Here is a 27673-nt window from a genome sequence, read left to right on the forward strand (position 1 = left end):
TTAAGTAAATAATTTACTCCGTTGATTTATTTTGTGTAATTTTCCTTAAAGAAAGCTATAGCTTGCCTTTTATTAACAATTTATACTTATAATTTGAGTATGTAACATTATACCAACAATTTGAGATGTTAGAAACAAAAAATATATAAAAATAAATAAATTGAGGTATGAGGTGATTGTATTCATTGTATTCTTACGTGTATTTAAGTTGTATTCATAAATATAGATAGCATGTTTATAAAGATACAAACAACGAAAATACATAAACTGTATTCATCTGTTCTAATTTCACTTGTATCAAGTTATTTTTGTATCATTTGTACTCATTCACTCAAATTTCAGTTATATCCATCCACTCTTATATCACATGTTCACAAAGATATAAAAATACAAGTGTGGGGAGGAGGGAGGGGGTGGGGTGGGGGGGAGGGGGCAAAAATATAATATGTAGGGAGAGAGCGAAGAGGATAAAGGGGGGTTGAGGGGCAATAAAGGGAAAGAGGCAAGTGAGAGAAGACGGAGAAGGCGAAAGAGACAAGCAAGCAGGATTTGAGAGAGGAAGAAGAGATGCTAGAGAAAGTGAAATATACATATTTATAAAGTTCTTTTAAAGTATAACTATAAATAGGAAATGCATAACACATGTTTGATGTATCATGTAATTTTTTTTCCTTTGTGTGTGTGTTGGGGAGGGGGGGGGGGGGTGAGTGGGAATTAATGCAATATATATTTATCGAAAGAAATTTAATTGCATGTTTAAATTTTTTTCTACTTTTTCTTTTTTTTCATTCACACTTCTTGCTTTTTATTTCTTAGATTTTTACATTAAAGAATTCAGGAAAAAAAAATAAAAAAGAAGAATAAGAAACCCCAATAATGATGATCAAAAAAATAAAAAAAAATCATGTGCGGAAAGGATCATATGTACTCCTACATGATTTTTTAAAAATTAAAAATTAAAAAAATATATTTAAAATTATTTTTTTTTCACTTTCATTAAATAGAAGGGTATATTTGAGCCACTTCTGTAAAAGGTAGGGGGGTATGAGCCATATTTATAACTGTAAGAGTATATATAAGCCACATTTGTAACAATAAGAATATATATGAGTTGTATAAACAATAGGGGTATGAGCCATATTTATAACTGTAAGAGTATATGTAAGTCACTTTTGTATCATTATAAATATATGAGTCATATTTATAACAGTAAAAATATTTGTGAGCTACTTTTATAATGAGAGTACATGAGGTCTAAATAATAAAATTGAAGAATATATCTGATCTTTTTTCCTTAATTGATTTCAAGTGGTTGGAAAATTAAAACTCCACGTGGATTAATTTCAAAATTAAATAAAGAATCCCCACAGTCAAACGGTACTTGATATTATAGAATTCTGTGAAATTATCCCAAAACAAAATAACCGAAGCAGTGACCACGGTTTATCTCCATCACAAGAGGCCGGCCAAGTACCCAAAAAATACAAATCATACGGGCGCTTTCCTCGAGAAATCCCATCGATGGCGACTTATAAATCCGATTTCACGTCAATCTGAAACAGAACAAATTAAATTTGCCGTCTCACATTTCCGTCTTCCCTTACCTGTTCACACCGATAAGTTGATCAAATCCATAGAGTGTAGACAAGCATGGAGCTCAAGCCAGGCCTATCAGCTTTGGTCACCGGCGGTGCCTCCGGAATTGGTATTTTATTACTTTGAACTTCAATTCTTCATAAATCTTTTTTATCTTTGCTATTATTACTCGAAATTAAGTTTACACGATCAGATGCACTAGATAGATACAGAAGGAATCACTTCATTGGTGTATTAGTTCAAGGAATTGATATAGTTATGTTCTGTGGTAGATTCCCGTTCTCTGGATTCCAAAAACAATGTAAATCGTGCTTGTATCAATGAGAAAATAGGTGTGTAACACCGCGTAGGAGCATTTAAACTTGCTCTATTATCGGAAGATAGTTCCTTCAATCAACTTTTGTAGCAGACCTAAAGTATGTTAAATTAGTTGTGTCGGATATGTAACCCCAATTTGTTTGGGACTGAGGCATAGTTGTTGTCGAGGTAGGCTATATATCCATGTTTGTTTACTCATATGCATAGACACACACATCATATGTATATATGTATGAATGAACAAGCAACCACTGTGGTTAATTAATCATCTGGTACTGAGTTGATTAATCAAGCAATTGATTTTAAATAATCATGATGGAAGGCTCTAGTGTATTACTTTAATAGGAATGTTAATTCTTGCCTTACTTTATCAAAAAATAGGAATGTCAATTCTGTTTTTCTTTTTTGAGTTTCGTAAGCTAAGTTTTTTGTTATGTTTGCTTAAAGAGCTCCATTAAAGGTAACATTCGGGTTAGCCAGCTAAATGTCTTTCTATGATGCGTTGATAAAGTGCCTTTTTAATATTCTACAAGCTGTGAAGCAAGACTTTTAAATGTCAATATATGTTCTGTATGGTTCATGTGCAGGTAAAGCACTATGCTTGGCTCTTGCCAAGAAGGGAGTTTTTGTTACAATTGTTGATCTCTCAGAAGAGAAAGGCAAAGAAGTTGCAGGCCTTGCTGAGAAAGAATGCGCTGAGTTCCATTCTGGACTAGAATTTCCAGTTGTTATGTTCATCAGATGTGATGTCACTAATACAGGCACGTAACATGTTTAAATTGTTTGAGTCAAAATGAATGTTATGGCTGGAAAGGGAAGTGGCAAAATCAACTGCATTTCCTTTAGTTTGAAGTTCCTTTTTTTTGTTTGAAATGTCGCACATGCACGGTTATGATTGGACTCTGCTTGCCTTCTACCTCCCACCGTTATGATGGTCCAGCAGTATGTGTATTTATCTGTGTTACGCTAAAATTATACCTGCTTTGGACTTATGGCTGCGAACCCCCTAAATTCTCGCGCTGCAGTTTGTGTCTAGGCATGTTTGAAGATGAAAGTTCTGTGTAGTTTGGGTCATTTGGCCAAGTTATTGAAAATTCCTTTCATTTTCTAAATTTATTCATAAATGCTCTGGTAAATGAAATGCAAATGCTGTGTCGTTTTGAGGATTTAACATCCTGAGGGGGAGGGGCGTGAGTCAGACAACATTCTCAAATCTCAATGGGACCAAGCATTTAGTTTGGGGTTTCTCTTTCTAGACTTGCTAGGGCCTTTTGTCTTAAGAACAATCTTGCTGGGTGTTTTTATTACTAAGGTTCCTCGACTTGACTTATGAGCGTCGTTACAATGCACATCACGTACGTATGTGAATCACGGCTAATTTGCAGTTTGTGTCTAGGCATGTTTGAAGATGAAACTTCTGTGTAGTTTGGGAATTTTCTAAACATATTCATATTCTCTTGTAAATGAAATGCAAATGCTGTGTAGTTTTGAGGATTTAACATCCTGATGGGGGAGGGGGGTGAGTTGGACAACATTCTCAAATCTCAAGGGGACCAAACCTTTAGGTTGGGGTTTCTCTTTCTGGACTTGCTAGGGCCTTTTGTCTTAAGAACAATCTTGCTGGGTGTTTTTATTACTAAGGTTCCTCGACTTGACTTATGAGCGCTGTTACAACGCACATCATGTAAGTATGTGAAAAAACATGGCTAATTTGCAGTTTATCAGATGGGAAAGAAGGGGAGGCGGTCATGGCTGAGATAGGAGAGTGAGAAGAGAGAACCGTAGAGTTTCGATGCTTCAAAACTCTCAAGTCAGTTGGTATTATCAACAGTTAGCATATTTATATATTTCGTCAATTAGTGTCAATTTGATCAAGCAAACATGGTGCATTCTTGTCAATTTTGAGAACCAATAACAAAAGCAACAAAGAATATATGTTGGTTATGTGCATAAATCTGAGCTTGAGATACAATAGATTGATTCTTGCTACAATAACCTTTTTAAAATGTGCAACTTGGTCATATTCCAAATTTCCCAATAGGTTTTAGCTCAGCCTTGTCAATCTATATCGCTGATACAGTCTTTTAAAAGCTTAAGAATGCCTATCCATTCGGTAGATATTTTATGTCTGGCCATAGTTGCTGAATGCATCTGCTTGGCAGGAGTACTGTTTCTAATTGGATGATGTGTTTGAAAAGACAAGTCTTAATGCTTTTCTTGTACAACAAAGACTTATAAAACAACGAAGGCACATCTTAGAGGTGCCTAATTTCATGGGTTTCGGCACAAGAAATTATCATACAACTTGGTGAGTACAATATAATGCACTGATGTTTATGTTTGGAGAGAAGTAGAATTTCATGGACAAATCATATCTAGAAGTATTACAGCATAGTAACCTCCCGGAATCTAAACCATCTGATGGTCGGTGCTCAGAATTGCTTTTGTTGAAATTTTGAGCTGGCATAAGATGCTCCTTTTTCCCATAAAAAAAATTAAGGAGATGCTATCCTTAATCTTTCGAGGTTTGCAGTACCATTGATAATAATAGGATCTGGAACAAGTCCTGGTTCTTTCAATTTCCTTTATACTTTGATGCGTTCAAATGACTACTTACCATTATTCTGCACCTTAACAGAAAGGAATGCTAATTTTTTTGGATCACATATTCTAATTAAGAGACTCAAGATTCAAAAGAAAGCCTTAACAATTAGAATCTTTCCAGTTATTTGATTGATCCATGCACTGATTTTTTGGCTTGGATATATGTGCTTGTTATTACAACATGCACAGACTCACATTATGTATGGAAGTCTATTGATGCATAACTTTCATCAAGCAAGTCTTCTACAAAATGGAGTGACATGGTCTGTGAGGATTCATATAGACACCTCCACTTGTTTGTTTAGGATTGAGGCATAGTTGTTGTTTGCTTGTTTACTTGTAAGGCTTCTGCAAAATAAAAATACACACACACGTTATATATGGAAGTTTGTTAATGCATAATTTTCATCACGTAAGTTTTCTGCAAAATAAAAACCTATCTCTAAAATAAGTAAATGGCGTCTTCAACATCTGTGCAGGAGAACTAAAAGCTGCTTTCGAGAAGCATTTTGTAACATTTGGAGGACTAGATATCTGTATTAACAGTGCAGGCATCGGTGATATGGTTCCATTCCACAACGATCAAACTGATGGGTCTAAAAGTTGGAGACATGTAGTTAATGTGGACCTCGTTGCAGTTATAGATAGCACTCGTCTTGCGGTAAATTCTAATTCACTGTTTTATGGTTGCGCTAGTTGATGGATATCAATGTTTACCATGTTACAGCTGTTAAGTAGCTTGATTGGAACCAAGATAAAATTCTTCTTCTATCAATATTCTTACACATATCTAAAATTGTGGAGAGATACATGGATGGTTGTCCTCTCGAAACTTTTAAGGTTGATGTCTACTTGTGCTTGAAATAAAATGTTTTCTCTATTTGGTGTAAATGTGCACATTAGATTGGTTATTAGGATTTGAGCTATGGAATCATTCTGCAAGTAAGAAGATTTTGTTAAGTGCAGTTGCACTAGACTACATATGCAGTCTTTAGGTGCGATAATATGACAACTGAAGGTTTCAAAAGAGGATAAGGTAGACCTAATTTGCCTCAAAAGACTTATCACCTCTCAGAATCAATTTGAACTTAACTACGAACAAAACATAATGTAAGTAAAAGATCCATACAAATGAGAATCTTTACATTTACATTAGATCCAATGTTTGTCAAGAATCTTTATGTTCTTGTTAGAGACTTGAATGTCCGTGTAGGGATTAAGTGTGAGATTTAAAGAATCTCCAGCTTTAGAAAATCCCTAATTTTCAGTGATAGACAAATTATTTAGCATTGGAATGGATGTTGTAAGGTTATGTCAATGGAGTATTACTACAACTTGATCTTACAATTCTCCGTTAACACTATTTATCTTGAATTCCAATTGACATGCATGTTTCAATGTATAAGACACGGTACTGGTATGAATCTTTCAAAGTAAAACATGCTTCTCATATACATAGCATAATTGAACCCGATGCCCATACCATTGTCCATGTGATATTTTCTTTAGTTGTGATATACTAATGTTTTTTATTTTGCTTGAATCCTAAAATTCTTAACCCTGCGCCCTAAATCAGCAGAAACTCCATTTACAGCCTCCTACAAACAATAATGGCCAGATCAGGTGATATTACTTTATAATAAGCCTCTTGAATCCGGGTGTTTCATATATACAGCTAAGTTTGTTGGTATATAGTTAGATAATTTATTCTTACTTCTGTTATGATGAAATGCATTAGCTTTTAGAGCACCTTATATGTGTAACAGGTTCTAAATATGTTTTCTACATTTTATAAGTCTTTCTGGTTCATTCATCCATGGTCAGATAACCATAAATGCATGTTATGCAGATTCAAGCCATGCAAACTGCCCAAAAGCCAGGTGTAATAATAAATTTAGGCTCTGCTTCAGGACTCTATCCGATGTTTACAGGCCCTATCTATTCTGCCACCAAAGGTTAGATATTTTATGCTAGTCCATTTGGACATATCATTTACAACCAACCCTCTTTTTTTCCCCATTTTGGTCTTAAATTAGTTCTTGATTTCCTGTCTTCATCATCCATTTCTATTTTATTCTCTTATTTTCTGATGGTCCAGTGCACGAAACACAAATTTATTTATTTCTCTTTACAACCTTCAGTTAAAATGAGAACAATTTTTGTTATAGGGGGTGTTGTCATGTTTACGAGATCACTTGCTCGTTTTAAGCACCAAGGAATCCGCATCAATGTGCTCTGCCCTGAGGTACTCTGATCTTTCATATAAGGTTGATAGAGAGAGAGAGAGTCTCTCTCTTACACACACAACTACAGAGATTTTATTCAGTCTCAGATATGGCCCATATATGCTATCTGTTACCCCTATTTTATCACTTCCATTTGCAGGGCCTAAAAGCCTTAGTATCACCATCTCTCGAGCCACTGGTTTGCTCCATGCAAACAAACAAACAACTCATCTTTGAATAATGGAGAGAAAGAAAGGGCACAAAAGAGAGAGAGAAAATCAAATGGATGAAAAAGACAATATACAGCCAATACAAAAATGAATTACCACCACAATTCTAAAATATGTGAAGTGCAAAGAGGCAAAAGGGAATATTAAGGTTGAGTGGTGTTCAAGAAATTAAATATTGGATTAGCGCAAGTAGGTCATAAGTTGTACTTTTACTACATGGTTTGACCTGCTCTGTCATGCCCAACCTGTCAATTTTACACTTAATTTTGTGAATTAGAATTTAATTAAAGAATTTATGTTTCTTGGGAAGTATTTAAGATGGTTAAATATTCAAAGCCAAAACAAAAGAAAGTAAATGTTGATTTGATATGGAAAGAGTATTTGTCTGCAGAAGGTACATTTAAAGCAGGATGGATCAGACACATTTTACTACCATAATAATAGCTGCAAAGTGATGGCACTTCAGGTTCTCTCGCTAAGCTATTTACCAGCTTGGTCATGAGTCATGACATGCTTTTACTGGATGGAATTTGAATAAACAGGGATGCTATATAAAGCTGAACACCATCAGAAATGGCCTTTATCCATGTGTGCTGTATTTTCTCAAAAAGGCCTTTTGTCCTTGCAAAAGATGAGCATTCTAAATCAACAACAGTCTAGTTTTTGTACCAAATTTCTAGTGGGACCATGAACTTGCTGGCACCCTCCTCAACCAGAGCATAGTTATAAATTAAACAAGAAGGATTCTGGGTGGTGGAAGCGGGAACTAGGGTCTTATTGAAGCAGATTTCAGCTTCAACTTTAATTTTGAGACTTTTTTCCTTTCTTAACACTTTGGCGCATGGGAGCTAATATGCTTTTGAGAAGTTGAACTGTTTAAACAAAATGAAAGGTGGGGTTGAGTAGAAGGTGTTGGATTGTGTTCACCTCATCGAAAAGTTTAAGCTGTGAGACAAGTTGCACTTTTATATACCCAAAAAGAAAGAAGGTGAATGTATGTTTTTTTGGGGGGTGGATGTTAAATTATGCACACATTTTTCGTCTAAAGGCTTAAACTCTTAGGGAGGATATACTTTTAAATACTTAATTATATCTTCATTGCACCCCTTCATGTGTAGGAAGAATGTGGATTCTTCTTTTTAAAATGAAGGGTAGTGTTGATACTTGAATCAAGACCTCTGTAGGCTCTGATACCAATTGTATGATCACCTCATATGAAAACTTAATTTGTTAGAGATGATACACTTCACAATAATCACTACACCTTAGTCGCAAACAGTTGGGGTTGGCTATATGAATACTTACTAGCCATGTTTCTCCATTTAAATTCATACCAGTCCGACATCATACAACAAAAAATAAAAATTAATAGAAGTCGTCTATATTCTCTATTGGCATAAAAATCTCTAATAGGGGTAAAGGACTCCTTGAATCACTGAAGTTGCTTTTTCTGACCAAAAGTTTTAAGAAATGACTTTTAGAATTAAAGAATCATAAATGTGGGGCATTAGAAAACTGCCTTATATTCCAAACATGATATGTTTTTTGTTAAGAATGGAACATAACATGATTGATGTGTGTTAACCCCAGACAGGAATTTACTGTTTACTTGTTGTACACAGTTTGTCCAAACTGATTTGGCAGAAAAGGCCGCTGCTTCAATTATTGATCGATTTGGAGGGTATCTTCCTATGGAACTTGTGGTGGAAGGTATGTTCTACTCCATTTTTGTTGCCTTAGAATTATGTTTTTACTGTCAATACCAACCTCTATGTTGAGCATACGCATGATATGAATTGGTAAGCTGCGTGACTGATACTTTTCTTACTCCACTGGTGGTCCACTTATTTTGTGTTTGAAGGACGAAAACAAGCAAACTCTGTGTCTTTCTTTGGGGTAGGGGTTGGTGAAATCCTTTGCAGCATTAAATTATTTCAAATTGTTTTGTTTCGCTTGGAGAATATGGAAAAAGTATGCCTTTCAAGACAGAATTAAATCAATGAGGGAAAGATTTTCTTTCGAAAACATAGAGCATGAAATTAAGCTTTCCAGTTTAAAGTCTGTAATACCTGCTTTTTACAGGTGCTTTTGAACTAATCAGAGATGAGAGTAAAGCAGGGTCATGTCTTTGGATTACTAAAAGAAGGGGCATGGAGTATTGGCCAACTCCTGCCGAAGAAGCAAAATACCTCCTCCGCTCTTCGAAAGCACCCAAAAAATCTTTGGTTACAGTTCCAATGGATCTTCAGATTCCTCACAGCTTTGAAAAAGTGTAAGTAATTGTGTGACTTCTTCTTCTACTCTTGGAAAGATCATGTGTATGATTGATTATTTTCTCTTGTTGAGGACATGTGAAATTTCAACTGGACATGTTATCATGATGCTGATCTACAAATGTCTCCTGCTACATAGGAAAGTGAGCAAAAAACAAAAGAGAAAAATAAAGAAAAGGAAGAAAGGAAAAGAAAAGAAACCACATCATCATTTTTCCACCTAGGGGTGACAATTGGGCGGGTCATAATGGGTCAAGAGTCAATACAACAAAATGGTCAAGACCCAACTCAACTAAAATTTGCTCGAGTCACAATGGGTTAGGTAATAGGTCATAAAACGAGTCGAGACCCAACCCAACCCAATTTTTACTAAGTTTTAATTGTTTCTTTTAAAACATTTTAGTACCTAATAATTTTTTTTTCTTTTTTATGGCTATATATAACATATCAAATTTTTAAAAAAAGTTTTTTAAGAATATTTTGACAAGATTTCTCATGAGTCAATTTGAGTTACATATCAACCCAATTTTGGGTTGAAATGGGTTGGGTTGACTTAATAAATGGGCTGGTTAATTTGGGTTATATATCAACCCAATTTTTTATGGGTTGGGCTGAGTGACCTGCCCAAACTTAAACGGGTTGGGTTTGATTTTTCCACACTTAGTTCCAGCGCAACCTCTCTTTGGCATATGCTGTTGGTGACTGCCAATGCTGCTAGTGTTGCTGTTGCAAGATTTGACCCTTCATTATTTGCTTTTGTTACTTTTGTTCGTTACTTTATTAATTCTGCGGAGGTTCTCCCTTGTTATTTCTGATGATTTTGACGCTTTCTGCTTCTGGTTCTTGTTCCCCAGAGTCGTTCACACGTTGAGTCACAATTTTCGTAGTGCTACCAGAATTGTGCGCACTGAATTGAGGTTGCCTCTCAAGCCAGATCACGTTCTATTAAAAGTCATCTATGCTGGTGTGAATGCTAGTGATGTGAGTTTTTTTTTCATTTCTGCAATAAACAATTTCAGTTTTGTTGACATCAGAATAAATAATTGAGTAGACTTTGTGGTTCCATGTCCTCATGCAGTCTATGCAAGCTGTATATGTATGTTCCCTAGCTGGAAAATACAAATTCATCTCTATAAATCAAGAGAGCATTTGTATCCTTTTTATTTGTTTGTTGTTCGGGCTAATTACAAATCTTTTTATTTTTTTCAGTTTCAAAATAAATAAATTGTAATTAGCTGGTTTTACAAAGATCCTTTCGGGGCAATGCATATGATGGACATGTCCAACCCCCCAAATTCCTCCACCCTACACATGCACAAACATGGTTAAGTTCTTCACTGACACAAGCATTTTGCAAGCCCCGTAATGCCCCCCCCCCCCCCCACCGAACATACACACACACATGGTTAAGTTCTTCACTGACAGAAGCATTTTGCAATAGGTCAACTTCAGCTCAGGGAGGTATTTCAGTGGAAATGGCAAAGACATCACCTCCCTCCTTCCACTGGACTCTGGCTTCGAGGTACCAAAAGAACTGTCTGAATTCCTTGGGTTTGTTGGTGAAATTTGGAAATTTTCTGTAAGAGAGAATAAATGCATGCAGTATGTGCCCTCACACATGCATGCACTACATATTATGCTCCCTCCTTCCACTGGACTCTGGCTTCGAGGTACCAAAAGAACTGTCTGAATTCCTTGGGTTTGTTGGTGAAATTTGGAAATTTTCTGTAAGAGAGAATAAATGCATGCAGTATGTGCCCTCACACATGCATGCACTACATATTATGCGTATGTGTCTATAAATGTGTGTGTATATAGGGGAGAGATTGGAGGGAGCAGCATGGGAAAACCACATAGCTGCTGCGATCTTCCATTTTTATTATTTTCTGTCAAAATGCATGATTTTGAAATGTCAAACATAAAAATCATAGATTGGAATATGGATAAATAGGAAACGAAAGCCCTATCCACAGGTACAACTACTAGCACTTGGAAAAAAGAAAGAGAAGCAGTTTCCTACACTGTCCTTCAAGCTGACATAGCTATTGGTATTTTAGTCAAGCAGTTAGCAGAAAATGTTTGTGTGAATTGTAGTTGTACTGATTTAGTTTCATGGATACTTTCATGTTCAGTGTTTTATTGATGCACATTTTCACTTGAGATTCTGTATCATTTGTCCTATATGATTCGATTAGGAAATATAACATAATGGACTACAAGGATGAGAGTCTACTGCATTAGCTCTTTCAAAGTATATATATATTTTTTGCATATTTTTTATTACTAATTGGTGATACTTTTCCTTGATCCAAAAAGTAAAATAAAAAAACAAAACAAAGTAGTAGTGCTTTTGGGAAGCTGCTAATTAAACATGGATAGGGATGTGCACTAATCAGTTAGAACCGATTTAACTATCCACATCAACCCATATACTGAAGCTATTTCAGCATTATTTTGGTTTTTCTTTCTGTTTTGCAAAAAGGTTGGTTGTGACTCGATGGAGATTATGATATTCCACCGACCAAAAAGAATCTTAATAGAAATCATCTCTTCAAGGTTATGCTAAAAGTATTGACTGGTGCAATGGTTTCAAGTGTCAATGCCTTCAAATGTCATGCTTTTTTCCCCCTTTAAATTGGTACCCGTTGCTACCTGCTGCTGGTGGGAGGTATCTCGTGAAATTAGTCAAGGTGCGGGAAGTTTGCCCCGAGACCACGTTTATAAAAAAAAAAAAAAAGAGACACAGACTCAAGGCAACAGTCTTCTTCTTAATCTTCTCCTTAGTTTCCTTCCCAGTCAACATGAATACCCCTCCATTACTCAGTCTCAAACCACTTGTTGGCTCCTTAAATCCCGTTTTTAACTGAGGCATCCAAGACTAATTCCTTTACCTATGGCATATCTCTCCTTCTCTTCCATCACCCGTCCCTGATATCCGCATCCTGAAGTTGGCAAGAGTTCAGTCAACTTCAACACAAGATGACTAAAATTAGCCTTTGGTGTGTTTTGTTGAATTTTAGTTTCCCTAAACCATACCGTCTGTACTTCAGTCCGATTTCAGTTGAAAGTTTGAAAGCCTAGATGTTGATGCTCCTGTTAATGTAATCTTTGGTCATGTTATGTTATTGCTACCTTCTTAGCCTTTCATTTTGACCACGTGATGGTAAACTAAAATTTTATTAACTTGTACTAGTCGTGATACTGGAAGATTGAATTGGTTTCTGAATGTGTTATGGAGTATTGAATGAAAGTTAGTTTTCTTCGTTGATCATAATTTAATTCCTTAAATTGGAGTATTCCATGCTTTCTTCATTATATATTCTTTTAACTCCTGAATTTGCTTGCCTCAAATTTAAGCCTCCTGTACTGCAGGCTGTGGGAATAATTGCTGCAATTGGTGATGGTGTTAGAAATTTAAAGATTGGTATCCCTGCTGCCATCATGACTTTTGGCGGTTATGCTGAATTTGTCACGGTAACTGCAATTTTGCACATTTACTCTTATCAGATTTGAATTGTCTAATCTTTCATTTTCCTTGGTGAGTTTTATGTAATTTGACTTCTACATTCAGGTCCCTAGCAAACACATCCTTCCAGTAGCAAAACCAGATCCAGAAGTACTTGCAATGCTTACCTCTGGACTCACCGCATCAATTGCTTTGGAAAAGGTTAATTCAAACTTTCCTTGTATAAGTCTTTGAAGAATTTTCTTACCCTGTTTCTGTTGCCTCAGGTGAAGGACCATCTATAGTCAGGCCACGTACAGTGTGCACTCTATTTCATAACAGTTGGGGTTGATTTATGAATGTTTTAGTTCATTCTTCTTATTTGAATTATATTATTTACCATTGAATCTGTAGGCTGCTCAAATGGAGTCGGGAAAAGTTGTCCTCGTGACTGCTGCTGCAGGAGCGACAGGGCAATTTGCAGTGCAGGTATAGCTTAAAAGAAAAACGAACCTGTAAGAAGAGTAGTTAGGTTAAAATCTCTTATCCACAACATATATAAGATAATAAAAGTGTGCTCTACCATGTCATAAGGAAAATAATAAGTGGTTTTTGACCTATCATAAAATATTTTTGATCCCGTCGAATAATTTGCACTGAATACCATTCTTATCAAACAAATTTGCAGTGAAATTGTTTAACTTATCTTTTGTATTTTTGTCTTTCTCTTTTGAAAATGGGAAACTAGCCGTGTAGGTTAAACTTAAAAAATGAACAAAGAACTCTGAAAAATTATTAATTTTCAGAATACTTCTTACCTACTAGATTAATTTTTTTCTAGTTGTGCTGATTTTCATTTTATATCCTCCCTTTCCACATTTCATTCTCCCTCTGGAAGTGTGTCTGTATAGGTGAATTCATGTCATATCTTCTCTTCCTGTTTCTTGTGTCTATATATATTGTATTGTACTGTTACTTCTCATTGTCATATTGGTAAGGTAACTGACACATACTGAACTATTTGCTACGGAAGCTTGCAAAATTAGCAGGAAACACAGTAGTTGCAACTTGTGGAGGTTATGAAAAGGCCAAGCTTCTTAAGGATTTGGGAGTTGATCGAGTCATTGACTACAAAGTGGAAGATATAAAAGCTGTTAAGTTTCTCAAACTCACTGGCTATATGTGCTTATAACTTGCACGCTGTTGTCTTGGGTAAATATCATATTATTAGTTTTGTCATTCAAGTGTTATTGCATTGCACTAAACATGTAATGCCTCAGAATTCTTTGTGGAAAGGCATGGAACCCCTCCAGGGTAGTTCTTATAAATGTCAAAACCCTTAATGGAAAAAGAGTTGCTGAATGGGGGTCTTTTGAGAACCTCTAGTTTTACTGAATCACTAATTTGCCTTAAAAATAAGTCATGTTGTAGCTGAGTGAAATTAACTGAATAGAGCGAAATGGATATGAGGATTTGTATATCTGACCCCAATAGTTCTGGGATGGAGGCTTAGTTTGTTGATTGATCAATTGTTGTTGTCACCTCACTGTTGAAAAGGAATATCATCATAGTACACCTTCTCCACCAGCCGTCATTGCTAGAAAATTTTGTTCTGAGGAGCTGAATTTCTCTCACCCACTATCACTAATCAAGAACTCATTGATAGAGATGAGTGTCTGTCACACTATGCTTTATATACAGAAGTCTCATTTGTTGCAACGTTTCTTCCTAAAGGGACCAGAACATGTGCAAAAATAAAATCAATATGTTGAAACAGTGTCATGCAATGTTGATTCTGTGATATTTTAAGTTCATGAAGTGGAATTTTGAACATTGTAGTGGGTGGAGAGTGCAAGTTGACCGTTACCATGTAGATATATTAGCAGCAAAACATGAGTACCTAGTGCAGTATTAGCTTAGGGTGGGTACTCTGTTTTATGTTGCTTTTCATTCCTTTTTGAAACAGGTTCTTAAATGTTTGCTGTAGTTCTGATTTTATGGGTGAGCATATGATGTCTTAGTTTCCGATTAGAGATGCTTTTTATAATTAGTTGTATATACATTTTTCCTTTACCAGGTTTTAAAGGAGGAGTTCCCTAAAGGTACTGATATTGTCTACGAGTCCGTTGGTGGTGAGATGTTTGACATTTGCTTGAATGCATTGGCTGTCTATGGACGACTTGTTGTCATTGGAATGATTTCTCAGGTTAACTTCTCATGATGTACTCACTTATTCTTCTTTGGGTGGTTAAATCTTGTTTTCTTCTCTTTCTTGTTGGCTGCTGTGATGATCTCTTAGAAATACAATTTCTATCGGTGTCTCAACACACCTATCTTGTTAGTTTGACTTTGAAAGCCAACTCACTAAATTCTGGTTTCAGTATCAAGGAGAATATGGGTGGAAACCTCGGAATTACCCTGGAATATGTGAAAAGCTTCTAGCGAAGAGTCAAACGGTGGTATGTCTTGCTGTCTATTGTTTCAGTGATCTAATATGTTCCTTACATAGTATCATATCATGAGTGTGCTGATTGTAATTATGATTTTTCACTCAAGTTATAGAACAACTAAAGGATGAGTTTTAGATCTTACCACTTTTATTTTTTATGCTTGATTACAAATGCATAATACTCTTCGCGTTAATCTGTATGTTTGATTTCATTTGTATGGTGGTAAAGCCTAAAGGGAAATGGCCCCATATGAGAAGGATGCTTAGGTATATGCATCTTCAACCAAGCCATCGGGAAGTGGTTGTGAAGAGGAAGACCTGTGGAGGAAGCTGATTTTTCCTAAATATGGTTGGTTTTCTGGGAAGGGAAGCATAATGGATATTTTATGGAGAGATATTATGAGATGATCAAGGATTGCTCATTTGTTATTGGATTTGATGTTGGTAACAGCAAGCCGGCAACCAAATCTGGTTTAGGTTGGAGTTATGGTTCCCCAGTTCAGTTTTGATTAGATAAAGAGGCCACAGTGGTTGAACTCCGAAGGAGGGATGAAACCCAAGTGCTCTTGGACGTATCTTTAGGAAGTACATACTGGGAATGAAAAGAGGTTGCAAAATTAGAAGAAGAGTTCCCCAGTTTAGTTTTGATTAGATAAAGAGGCCACAGTGGCTGAACTCCGAAGGAGGGATGAAAACCAAGTGCTTGGACCTATCTTCAGGAAGTCCCAGACTGGGAATGTAAAGAGGTTGCAATTGATGTTATTAAGAAATCCTTGGCTGACCTAGATAGGGAACATGTACATTTTTTATAGGAGATGAAGAGCATGCTAGCATAGTTCCTAGCAGCAACAAGTCAGCAAGTGGTGAAGCTTTGAGTACCGGCATCAATGAAAACACAGATATTGGTGTAGGTAGTCTGCACCTGACGTGTTCCGGAAAAACTGCATACATAATGCTTAGTTCAGTAGCAACATTTACTGTTTTTGGATCAACATTCTGTCTAACCATTACTCCAATTCATTTTCACTGTCTTCCAGAATAATCCAAACATTTCGCAATCTCTTTTCTAGACTCTAAACTAACTAGCGCTCTCTCTCCATCACGATGACCAGAAGGATCAAGAGCATAAACAGGAATCCTACACTAGTCGCCTATTTTCTTCAGGGTTAAACACAATTTTGCCGTTGTCCCTTATGAGAGCTAAATTTCCATTGCCACATTTCATCCTCAAGGATGATTACCAAGAGGGGGTTATTTGTAATGATCCTGATTGTGACCCCCAAAAATAAGAGAAAATTGCACGTGAGTCATACGCAGGTAAGGAAGGGAAGTTCAGTTAGCTAAGGAACTGTTGTAACTAATGAATTGAAAGGGAGATGCTTGTCTACAGGTGTGGACGTGTGGTGACCTATTTAAACTAATTCGTTGATTGAGCTATAACAGTTTGACCTCTCTGTTCTTCGAAACTCTAGGAGGTTCTTGCCGAAAATTTGAATTGGTCGTACCATAAAACTGCTGCATTTTTTATTTTTAAATTGATTTGGAATGAGATGTAAGTAGATTTTTGGGCGAGTAATTAAAAAAAGAAGATTTCTTCCAGGGAATTCAAAGCTCTATGACGAGCGAAAAACCCATTTTATTCCATTTGGATTTTTGACAACCATGGAGGAAAAAGGTTTCCTCTTTATCCCCCATATTTGATGTTACGTTATTATCTCCATAGAGAACCTTCTATATTGTTCAATGACAATAGAGGTATCCTGATCAGATGTGACTCTGAGGACTACCTACATTATTAACTTTACCCAAAGAAGTAGTGTTAGTAAAGAAATTTCTTTCGTGTCCTAAGAGATTTCGATATATGTTGTCAGAAACTCCTCGTTTGTGGGTTTTAAATAAGATTTTGACATTGCTTGTGATCATCTTGCTTAATTTGCCTTTTACTATTTTATAGAAGCATGCTTAGCTGTCTAGACGTCATGTTTTTCAAGTGCATGGTATTTGTATCATCTTTGGCTAATTTGGTTGTGTGAGATTGTTCTCAGACTGGGTTTTTCCTGATACAATATGCTCACTTATGGCAAGAGCATTTGGATAGACTGGTTAATCTTTTCTCTTCTGGAAAACTTAAGGTTGGTATATTTTTGCCGGATCAAATTTCTAACCTATCTACTATCATGGCTTGAAGGAAATGAGTTTGATTTGTTAAAGAACTGATTATTATGATCCACTCATTCTTGATGAATTTATCTTGGGCACTTCAAAGGGTGATTTGGCTAATAAATTAACAATTTTTTGTTCATCTATTTTCAAAGATTGCCATAGATCCCAAACAATTTGTTGGCCTCCATTCAGTTGCCGATGCTGTTGAGTACCTTCATTCTGGTAAAAGTGCTGGAAAGGTATGAGAGAGAGGTGTTTAATTATTACTATTTGTATATATATTTTTGGTAGATTTCAGTCCTTTTTTTATCTCTTATTTATTATCTGTTTTTGTGATGTGAAAAATCACTTGGGTGGTTGTTTGTGTTGACCCAACATACATTCAACAACTGGCAAAACTATAAGTACATAAGGAAAACAACTATATCCAAGTCCAAGGATGAGAGAGGGGGTTTAATTATTACTATTTGTATATATATTTTTGGTAGATTTCAGCCCTTTTTTTATCTCTTATTTATCATCTATTTTTGTGATGTGAAAAATCACTCAGGTTGTCGTTTGTGTTGACCCAACGTACATTCAACAACTGGCAAAACTATAAGTACATAAGGAAAACAACTATATCCAAGTCCAAGGAGAATTCAAGATGCCGTAATCACTTTTGAAAGTATATGGTAGCCTTGTTGTGGAAGGTGCACTGTAAAATGACAAACAGAGGAATTATGTTCGTTTTGTAAAACAGTACTCAAACTTGTTATAAGGTGACTATTTATTTTCAACCTATTTACATTGAAGAATCATAAAATTGTAAGACTGACTTGCCTGCTTGAATTTCAATCTTCCCATTCATTAGTTAACATATTGCTGTCCGTCAAAGGAATATCAGACGAAATTAAAGACATCCCATAAATTAATAAAAGACTAGTGCTATATAAACAATAACTAAGACTAAATACATCCTGTAAACTAAAAGGAAAAGCTACAGGATGAACAAAACTATTGTACCATATGAGACCCCTAGTTGATTTTCGGCATTAGTACTATGTTATAATGTCAAAGGAGTGCTAAAGCAGCAATAATAATTACAATGATGCTTGCTCCAAGATCTTAAATAAATTAGACATCTACAAGGAGAGAAGGGTAAACCCAAAAGCAACACTCACGTGAATTGCATTTTTTCCCCCTGCCAATCACGCGAAAAAAAAGACATTAGTACCAAATATCATTTAAGAATGAGGTGTTACAAGTGCTTTGTGGTTTTCTTTTCTTCTCTTTTTCTCTTCCTCATCATGAACTAGATTTTAGCTCTTCTAGGTGTGAATGTCTGTCTATGAATCACTGCACTAAGATGAACTTAAAATCAAAGAGGATGAGGGTAGTCTCCAGCATGATTCAGAGAGCTCCAGCGCTAATAAGACAGAAATGAAGAGTCTATGTCTTAGAATGAGTCAGTAAAAACAGATAAGCCGAATGAAGGATCAAGACACTGATAGGGAGGGGATGGCCTATCAATCATCGGTTGACCTTTCTTTGAACCAGACATGGAGTTCTCAGCTAACTTCCTGGATGATTTGAGCTTGTTTGGATCTCCGCCATAAGAAATGGTACTTTTTTCTAATATGGTTTGGCATACAGTTGTCGATCAATCAACAAAGGGAATTTGTCAAAAGCGGATTAAAATGTGGATTCTTAATGGATTGCTCGCGATGCAAATCATGTAGTTTCCCTACACTGGAAAACGTAAAAATCTACAGCAGAAATCACTTGAGATAAAATTGCTTACTTGATTCATTTCATTACCTTTTGTCTCCTAATCTTCCGCTTGATTAACCCTTATGATGTAAACCTGAAATTCCAAGTATAGAAACCATGTAGGATTCAAAATTTAGGGCAGTGTCCGGTCACACAAGATTCAGAACCCAAAACTAGAGATAACAGTTATATATTTCAGATGTATTTAGAAATGGATTTGTTTGTTGAAAAAAGATGCGATGATGGTACATAATATAACATTCTCAGTTTACCTTAAATCTTGCTGGCGCAACCAACTGAAAAACTAGTGCATCACCGTCAACTAATTCATGATCAAGGGAAAACCCCCTCCATCCACCACTCAGCCCCGTCTTCAAGGCAAGGTATTTTGTTATAAATTCATCTCCATTCTCATCAACCAAGGTGACATATTCGTCATGTTTAGGGAGATGTGTCTTGCAAAAATGAACAGGAAGACCCTAAAAAGAACCATACTTGAGAATCAATAAACTATACCTCATTCCAAACTAGTTTGGATCGACAAAAACTGTAACTTAAAAAAGTGGTAAATTCTTACAGTGCTAAAGTTTTCAGAAAGAAGTCCAAGTGAGAAACTTTCTAACTTTTCAAAGAATACCATCCAGAAAGTTTATCATTTTTCTTTCACTTACCAGCCAAAATCCACCAGTTACATGTGATTGCAGCATAGGTTTCACAAAACTTGGGAAATCAGCATCGAACTCGGATTGCAGCTCCTCTGCTCTTCCTATAGCATACTGCCTATCTTCGTCTGCAGCATAGACGCGATTTAACAAATCTCTTCGCTTGTAGCTGTAAACCAGAGAGTCACAATTTTAGACGTACATTGAAAATGAATACTCAAGCACAAAGAGAAATTTTTGTTTAGGAGTCCAACCTCCTTGGTCGTCCCAAAGGTTCAACAAGAACCTGCCAGAATCAAGAGATACATACATTAATATGCTTGATCATACGATATATCAATTAGAGGGAAAGCAAAAATGAAACATAGTAGAACTAAATAGAAAGTGGTACAGTATTATTGAATACTATATAGCTAGAATATTACTGGACAAGGAAAACGAATCAATCAAAAATTCATACCATGTGCGTTTGGTAAGAAAGAAAATGTTTTCAAGTAAAATAACCAGGTCTCCTATTTATTTTTTTGTGCTCAGTAACTAAGTAAAATACCTTGGAGTCTAAAGGGTTTAAGTTGAGTAGGACCAACACAGAGTACTTAGAGTGCAAGTTCAGTGAGACACCTCAGGAGGTTGGCGTGGAAGTTAGGCTTGGTGCTCAGGCCATCCAAAAGAGAAGTAGTTGCAAGTATCTTGGGTCTATCTGCAAGGCAGCGGAGAGATTGACGATGATGTCACACATCGTATTGGGGTAGGGTGGATGAAATGGAGGCACACTTCCGGTGTGCTATGTGACAAGAATGTGCCACCAAAACTTAAGGGCAAGTTCTACAAAGTGGTGGTTAGACCGGCTATGTTGTATGGGGCGGAGTGTTGGCCAGTTAAGATTTCTCACATTCAAAAGATGAAAGTTGCCGAGATGAGAATGCTGAGATGGATGTGTGGGCACACCAGGAGCGACAGGATTAGAAATGAGGCTATTTGGGACAAGGTAGGAGTGGCCTCGGTGGAAGACAAGATGCAGGAAATGCGATTGAGATGGTTTGGACATGTGAAGAGGAGAGACACGGATGCCCCAGTGCGGAGGTGTGAGAGGTTGGGCATGGATGATTACAAAAGAGGTAGGGGTAGGCCGAAGAAGTATTGGGGAGAGGTGATTAGACAGGACATGACGCAGTTACAGCTTACGGAGGACATGACCTTAGATAGGAGGGTGTGGAGGACCCACATTAGGGTAGAAGGCTAGTTCATAGTCTCGTTATTCTTCTCTATTCATAGGCGTAGTAGTGCATTATGATCTCTTGCGCTTTGACTTCTGATTTCTGTTATTTCTGTTATTATTTATTCTTTCTATGCTTTGATTACTCTATTTTATCTATGACGCTTTCATTATTTATTTATTTGTTATTTATATTTATTTGTTATCTATTCGTTATTTGTTTGTTGTTTTTCTCATAAAGCTTTTAATTTCCTATTCTTATCTAACATTTTTATGTGTTTATGCTTTTACTGAGCCGAGGGTCTCCAGGAAACAGTCGTCCTACCTTGGTAGGAGTAAGGTCTGCGTACATTCTACCCTCCCCAGATCCCATGTTGTGGGATTTCACTGGGTTGTTGTTGTTGTTGTAGTAACTAAGTAAAATAATTTGTCCTAAAAGCATTTATATATAATCTAAACAAATACTACTGGAGGTGGGGGTGGGCAAGTAGGGGTGTGATAGTGGGGATAGGGGCTAGGGACTGCCGGTGAAAATGACGTATGTTGGAGGAAGGAGGACACAATTAACATGGAATGTCACTTATGATTTTTTTTCCCATTCTTCCATTAAGGAGGTCAATTTCCTCATTTTTAGTGAAATTGTTTTTTAGGATTTTGACCAATCGATCATGAAAAAATTAAAAAATTCATGCATACCGAACACACCCTATAGGGCTGCGTATCGATTGGTTCGATTCAATTTTAAAGTTTATCGATTATCGATTTGTACACAGGCTAAATCGTTATAGAACTATTAAGATACTAACTTATCGGTTATTGATCGTTATCAATTTAACCATTATTTGAAGCCAAAAAAATCACTTAGAAACAAGGTAACACACCAAATAAACCATGCACATGAGTAGGCAGATTGTATCTAACTTAAAAGCAAACACAGTAACATTTTAGAAGAGTTTGAGACAACCACAAATAAAAGTATAAAGCTAAACTCTAAGTTAAGGATTTTATATACCAAATGGTATAAATATAATTACTTAATTTACTATATAGTTATCGATTAACCTATTAAGTAAAAACCTTAAACCATTATGAACCAATAACCCAATGATAAAAAAAATAAAAAAACGTTAACAAAGTCGCTTAACTAATAGCCCATTACCGATAAACCAAAAACTTTTTTTTGATTCGATTTATCGGTGTCAATTTAGTTTTGAACAGCCCTAACACCCTATATGTTGAAAACATATAAAATGTCTTGGAACTTACTCGGAGAAATCTATCAATATCTTCTATATCTATATTTACATTAAAAGTGGGAAGCCCTTTAACTAAAAGTTAAATAGTGGCAACTCCTCTAATATGCTACATCGGTCACAACTCCTGCAAAAACAACTCCCAGTTCTTCAAACGCCAACTACAAACATGAAAATCAAACTTGCTGCTAAAGTCAATTTCTATTCATCTGTTCCAATTCGAATGCATCTACCATCTGCTTTACTCCCCATGCAGCCAGCGACAACTGTCTCCCTCAAACGCAAAGTGTAAGTTGAAATTGTTACATAAAGCTAGATAGTTGAATACCACGCTTGCATGCTTTTAATTTCCCCGTGAACTTAGATAGACTAACCTATTAGTCTAAACATCAGTACCCTTCCCCCATACATAATCTTGAATAACATTTCATCCCCAAAGCACTTTTCAATTATTATGATGCTTTAAAATGTTATCTAGATTCATGAACCTTTCCTTTTTATAACGGATACACATCCTTATGAATTGCCATCACTTTTCAAGTCTACTTCACTTGAGAAGTAACTAACTACTCATTTTCTTGCTTACCCATACTACCACCTTCGACTTTCAAAGTCTTACTACAAAATTTCCTCCTTATTACCAACTTTGAATTTTAATCCAGATTGTAGATTTATGCTGATAAATGCTAGATAGTTTTTCGATCCAATTAGCTAAGGATACCCGCATCCTCCTGGATTACCAACTTTATCGCTTTTAAAGTTCTCCTTTACAAAGACTAATTACTACTAATCTACTATGCATAAACCAATGATTTGGAGCTGTCAACATTTTCAACTACAAAACCTAGCACACTTATTGCCACACTTGGCGCTTTTGAAGTCTTCCTCTTTAAACGTTAGTTACTAATTCGATTCTCCAAGCTCCTTCATAATACTACCATCTTCGAATTTCAGAGACCCGTACACTTGCGAGGTAACTTTTGTTTTTCCTGCTTACTCATCTTCAATTTTCAAAGTCCCATACAATTTCCCAACAACTACTGAATATCCTTCTTATTACCAACTTTGAATTTTAATACAAGTCCTAGATTGATGGTTACTTTTAAAGGCTTCTATCCATCGCTTTTGAAGTCTGATGATCTTCGACTTTCAGGGTCCAGTACACTTGCACAATAACTAATGAATATCCTTCGTATTACCAACTTTGAATTTTATTACAACTTCTAAATTGATGCAACCTTTTAAATGTTGGTTAGAATTTTAATCCATTTTGCTAAGGATACCCGCAACCTTGGGACTTTCTAACATTAGTGCTTTGGAAGTCTTTCTTACCGAAGACTAATTTCTACTATGCATAAACCACCGTTTTGGAGCTTCGACAATCGTCTACCATTTTCAACAGCGAAACACGGCACACTTACTGCCACACACAAAAAAAGCAATGCACTTTAGGATTAATGTGAGGCTTTAAAATGTTTGCTAGACTTTCTAAGCATTTTGTTAAAGATATATGCATCCTTCAAGCTTACCAAATTTGTCGCTTACGCTAAATCTTAAACAAAATCCACCTTCACTATAACCTTAATTACAAATCAAATATTCAGGCTCCTTCAAGATACTCCCATCTTCAAATTTCAGAGTCTCATTCACTTGCGAAGTAAACATTTATCGTCTTATGACACACTATATGAGTCACATTTACTCGCTGCATTTTTGCAATCGACATTTATTGTCTTATGACACACTATATGAGTCACATTCACTTCCTGCATTTTTGCAATCATACTTTTAACCCTCGCTATATTATCTCTAACAGGATTCCTATGATGGATACAATGTATATAAACCATACACATCTAAATGTGCGGGTACATATTTATACAATCTTTAACGATTTAATGACTTTGTGGTTTATCACCCTAAATTTTGCTTCCTTGTTTTGAAACAGTTACTAAACTGCCTGAGTTGCCCACAGTTTCAAAGCACACGATCATCTCCCAAATGTGGATTCAATTTCTGGAGAAAACACAGGCACACCTGAGAACCAAAATTTATACAAGTACTTTGCTAGTTCAATCATACAAAGAATGATTGCACATAGCTATTAGTAATTTATTTATAGCTTAAATTTAATGTATAAATGACATTAAAAAATAAACTAATTCACTATTATATATTTATATTGTAGCTAATCCCCGTAATGGTCAAAGATATAATGAGAGACTATTACTCAACCATGTTAGGGGACCCAAAAATTCAGTGACTTCTTACTCCATGTCGGAAACGGGGAAGAGCAAACAGTAAAGGATGGTTTGATACTAATTCCAGAAGAAATGATTGCCAAATACAAAGGTGACACTACTACAGAGGAAAGCTTAATATCGGAAATATTTCCATCACTACACCAAAATGCCATTTCGGCAAAGTTTATAACAGAAAGGGCAAACTTAACAAGTCGAAATGAATATGTAGATCAACTAAACGAGATGTCAATAGAGAAATTTCTCATAGATAGCAAAGTATTTATAAGTATTGACTCTGCAGAGATGATACCAATAATTACTATAAAAAAAATACCTGAATACTTTAACACCAAATGATCTTCCACCAGACTTCCACCACACAGGTAATGAGTGGAAAACATGATTGGAAAGTTACATATATTTGTCTTCCCTAAAACAAGTTAATTCTGAAAGAAAATGTGCCAATCATGGTACTTAGGAATTCGGATCCTTCAAACGAATTACACAATGACTCATGTATGGTTCACCGCAGGTTCAACAACAACATTATACATGCAGAAATTACAATGGCACAATCCGATGACAAGCATGTGTTCATTCGAGAAAATAACTTCCACCACCTGAAAATGAAGGATATCCTTTCAAATGTGTCCGCGAACAATTTTGAATTTGACTATGCTTTGTAATGATGATAAATAAACCAAAAGGGCAAACAATCCGAAATGTTGGATTATATCTGCCGCAACATGTATTCTCACATGGCCAGCTATGCATTGCCCTTTCAAGAGGGATTTCCATGTCAACAACTAGAGTGTTGATTATGACAGAGAAACCCAAACGAATGGAAGGAATATACACACACAATATAGGGTGAAAGGAATATACACCACCTGAAAATGAAGGATATCCTTTCAAATGTGTCCGCGAACAATTTTGAATTTGACTATGCTTTGTAATGATGATAAATAAACCAAAAGGACAAACAATCCGAAATGTTGGATTATATCTGCCGCAACATGTATTCTCACATGGCCAGCTATGCATTGCCCTTTCAAGAGGGATTTCCATGTCAACAACTAGAGTGTTGATTATGACAGAGAAACCTAAACTAATTTAAGGAATATAAACCCACAATATAGGGTTTTGTTATGGAGGAAAACATCAATTTTCCCATGTTTGGTTGATCAAAATGTTTGGAAAATATTTTCTCTAGAAAAACAAACTTCTTAAAAATGATGAAAATGACTTCCCTGATGTAAGTAGGGAAAACAAGTTACTTAAGTGACATTCCAAATTTATTGTCTCCTCTCACCCACCTAATCTCTCCAATCCCCATTCCTCGTCCCATCTCGTCTCCATAGTGTTTTGCTAGATAACATAGAAATGTCCTTGGGATAATATTTTCTTTCTTACTTATCAAACACTAGAAAATAAGTAGGAAACTCATTTGTTTTCCAAGAAAACATTTTCTATGAAAAACATTTGCCTTCATACCAAACATACTCATAGACTATAAAGAAGTATTAGGTGAGAAAAGTTTCATTACATGCTTATACAACAAAAAGGTATACACAATTTCCGACACTAACTAAACTAAATAAAAAAAAACTGAAAAAGCCAAAAGCTACTTAAAATAAGTCAATCCAAACACCCACTAAAAATGTTCATTTGTACAGGTATAGACAATACAAAACTACCACGACAATGGCAAACATGTCAAGACACAATGATCAACATGGATGATTCAAAATATTATCTACTATATTCTTTCAAGTACACTTTTAATGAACATTTATTATATACCGACATGTCAAAAGAACCCCATGCAACTCACGTGCCATACATCTAGTTGTCATATCAACAATAAACTTAATACTAGTATCATTGAGAGCGACTGCAATATGTAATTGCTGGCAATTTCAGCACAATTTTCTCAGTATGCTAAGGTCATTTCCACCACAAAAACGAAGGAAGAGAAAAAAACCACAACATTCCAGTCCAAAAACTCGACTTGGCTTAGTCGTAAAACTACATCTATCTCCTAGTGGAATACACTTCTGATCTACTAGGTGTGGGGTAAAAAATCGAACAAACGAAAGTCCAAAGGAAATAGTAGTAAAATACAAAGAAAGGAAATAGCTTACTTCTTTATAGTTTGGAGGAGGCTTATCCGCAACACGATTGGACCTTCTCACAGCAGAGAGATCCACCTCCCGCCTAACCGTCGGCTTCATCTTCTTCATCTAAAAATCCCCAAAATCACATTTAAGCAAATCAGCACATAATAAATATCAATCAATTACACCTCATTCTCAAACTAGTTAAGCTATATCTATTCGGCTCTATTCGGGCTACATTCAGATAAAATACAACCAGAAAAAAAAAAGAGACACAGAGAGAAAAGAGAGGCATACGGGAGAGGGTTTAGGACTCGTAGCGTTACGAACATCTTGAGCGAGCATAGTGAGCTTCAACTCTTTCCATCTCTGCTTGTTCTCTTCTATTCTCTTCAATCGGCATTCTTCGTATGTTAACTCCTTTTGTGATTGCGCCATTTTTCTTGTTTGAAAAAAAAAAAGAATTCAAAAAAAATCAAAAGAGGGATAAACAGAGCATAAATATATATATAGAGAGAGAGAGGGGGGGGGGGGGGAAGAAGATGATCGGACCAACAGGTGCAAAGGATCGTTTAAACCCTCGATTTATGGAGAATATAATATAATAATGTCTTGTTTGGCTCCACTTTGGATATTTTGAATTTCAAATGCCACCAGCTGTAGCCTGTACTCTCATATGTAAGATGCATTGAAACTCACGCATTATAATAAGGGAAAATTATTTCTAATAGACTAATTGTGAAGTTATTTATTTAAATTGGATCCAACTCAAATTATTTATTCTTAATAGATTCATGAACCAAAATATTTATTCTCTTACCTCCACTTTTTTCCTTTTAATTTCGCGCATGACGTCATACTGACATCCGCATCACTGCTCCTCTTTGATATCCTGATACTCTGATCCCATCAAACAGTTTCTTCTTGATACTCTAATGGTATCAAGCAGTTTCGCTGAAGCACTGTCTCTTCCTCCTTGATACCATCAGATTATATATACTCTCATGGTATCAAACGTGTATTTATGCAAAGCCCCTTCCCTTGTTCCTCTTTGTTACCATCAGAGTATATTATACTTTGATGGTATTAAGAATTTATCAAACAATTCCTTCTTGATAGTTTTCTTT

At 35.9% G+C, this 27673-nt stretch overlaps 2 protein-coding genes across 3 annotated transcripts; one reads left to right on the forward strand and one right to left on the reverse strand.

The window, feature by feature from the left end:
• Positions 1-1413: 1413 nt before the first annotated feature.
• LOC129885552 (uncharacterized) lies at positions 1414-18164 on the forward strand. Its single transcript, XM_055959864.1, has 18 exons — positions 1414-1705; positions 2502-2675; positions 4998-5179; positions 6368-6473; positions 6687-6763; positions 8596-8683; positions 9056-9245; positions 10101-10227; positions 10688-10768; positions 12619-12720; positions 12818-12913; positions 13106-13180; positions 13725-13844; positions 14769-14897; positions 15073-15150; positions 17186-17272; positions 17456-17542; positions 17854-18164. The coding sequence occupies exons 1-18, from the start codon at positions 1651-1653 to the stop codon at positions 17902-17904; spliced, it is 1905 nt and encodes a 634-aa protein (XP_055815839.1). The 5' UTR covers positions 1414-1650; the 3' UTR covers positions 17905-18164.
• Positions 18106-27059, reverse strand: LOC129885553 (B3 domain-containing protein At3g19184-like). 2 transcript variants are annotated; one of them, XM_055959866.1, is made up of 7 exons: positions 26844-27059; positions 26574-26672; positions 19972-20003; positions 19727-19886; positions 19328-19534; positions 19087-19149; positions 18106-18486 (listed from the first exon to the last, which is right to left on the reverse strand). In XM_055959866.1, the coding sequence occupies exons 1-6, from the start codon at positions 26982-26984 to the stop codon at positions 19114-19116; spliced, it is 675 nt and encodes a 224-aa protein (XP_055815841.1). In that variant the 5' UTR covers positions 26985-27059; the 3' UTR covers positions 18106-18486; positions 19087-19113. The 2 variants fall into 2 exon arrangements, with proteins under 2 accessions (XP_055815841.1, XP_055815840.1); XM_055959865.1 differs by having other exon boundaries at positions 19104-19149; positions 26844-27058.
• Positions 27060-27673: the final 614 nt, after the last annotated feature.

The sequence above is a fragment of the Solanum dulcamara genome, chromosome 4 (assembly GCF_947179165.1).
Source record: "Solanum dulcamara chromosome 4, daSolDulc1.2, whole genome shotgun sequence".
Classification (NCBI taxonomy): domain Eukaryota; kingdom Viridiplantae; phylum Streptophyta; class Magnoliopsida; order Solanales; family Solanaceae; genus Solanum; species Solanum dulcamara.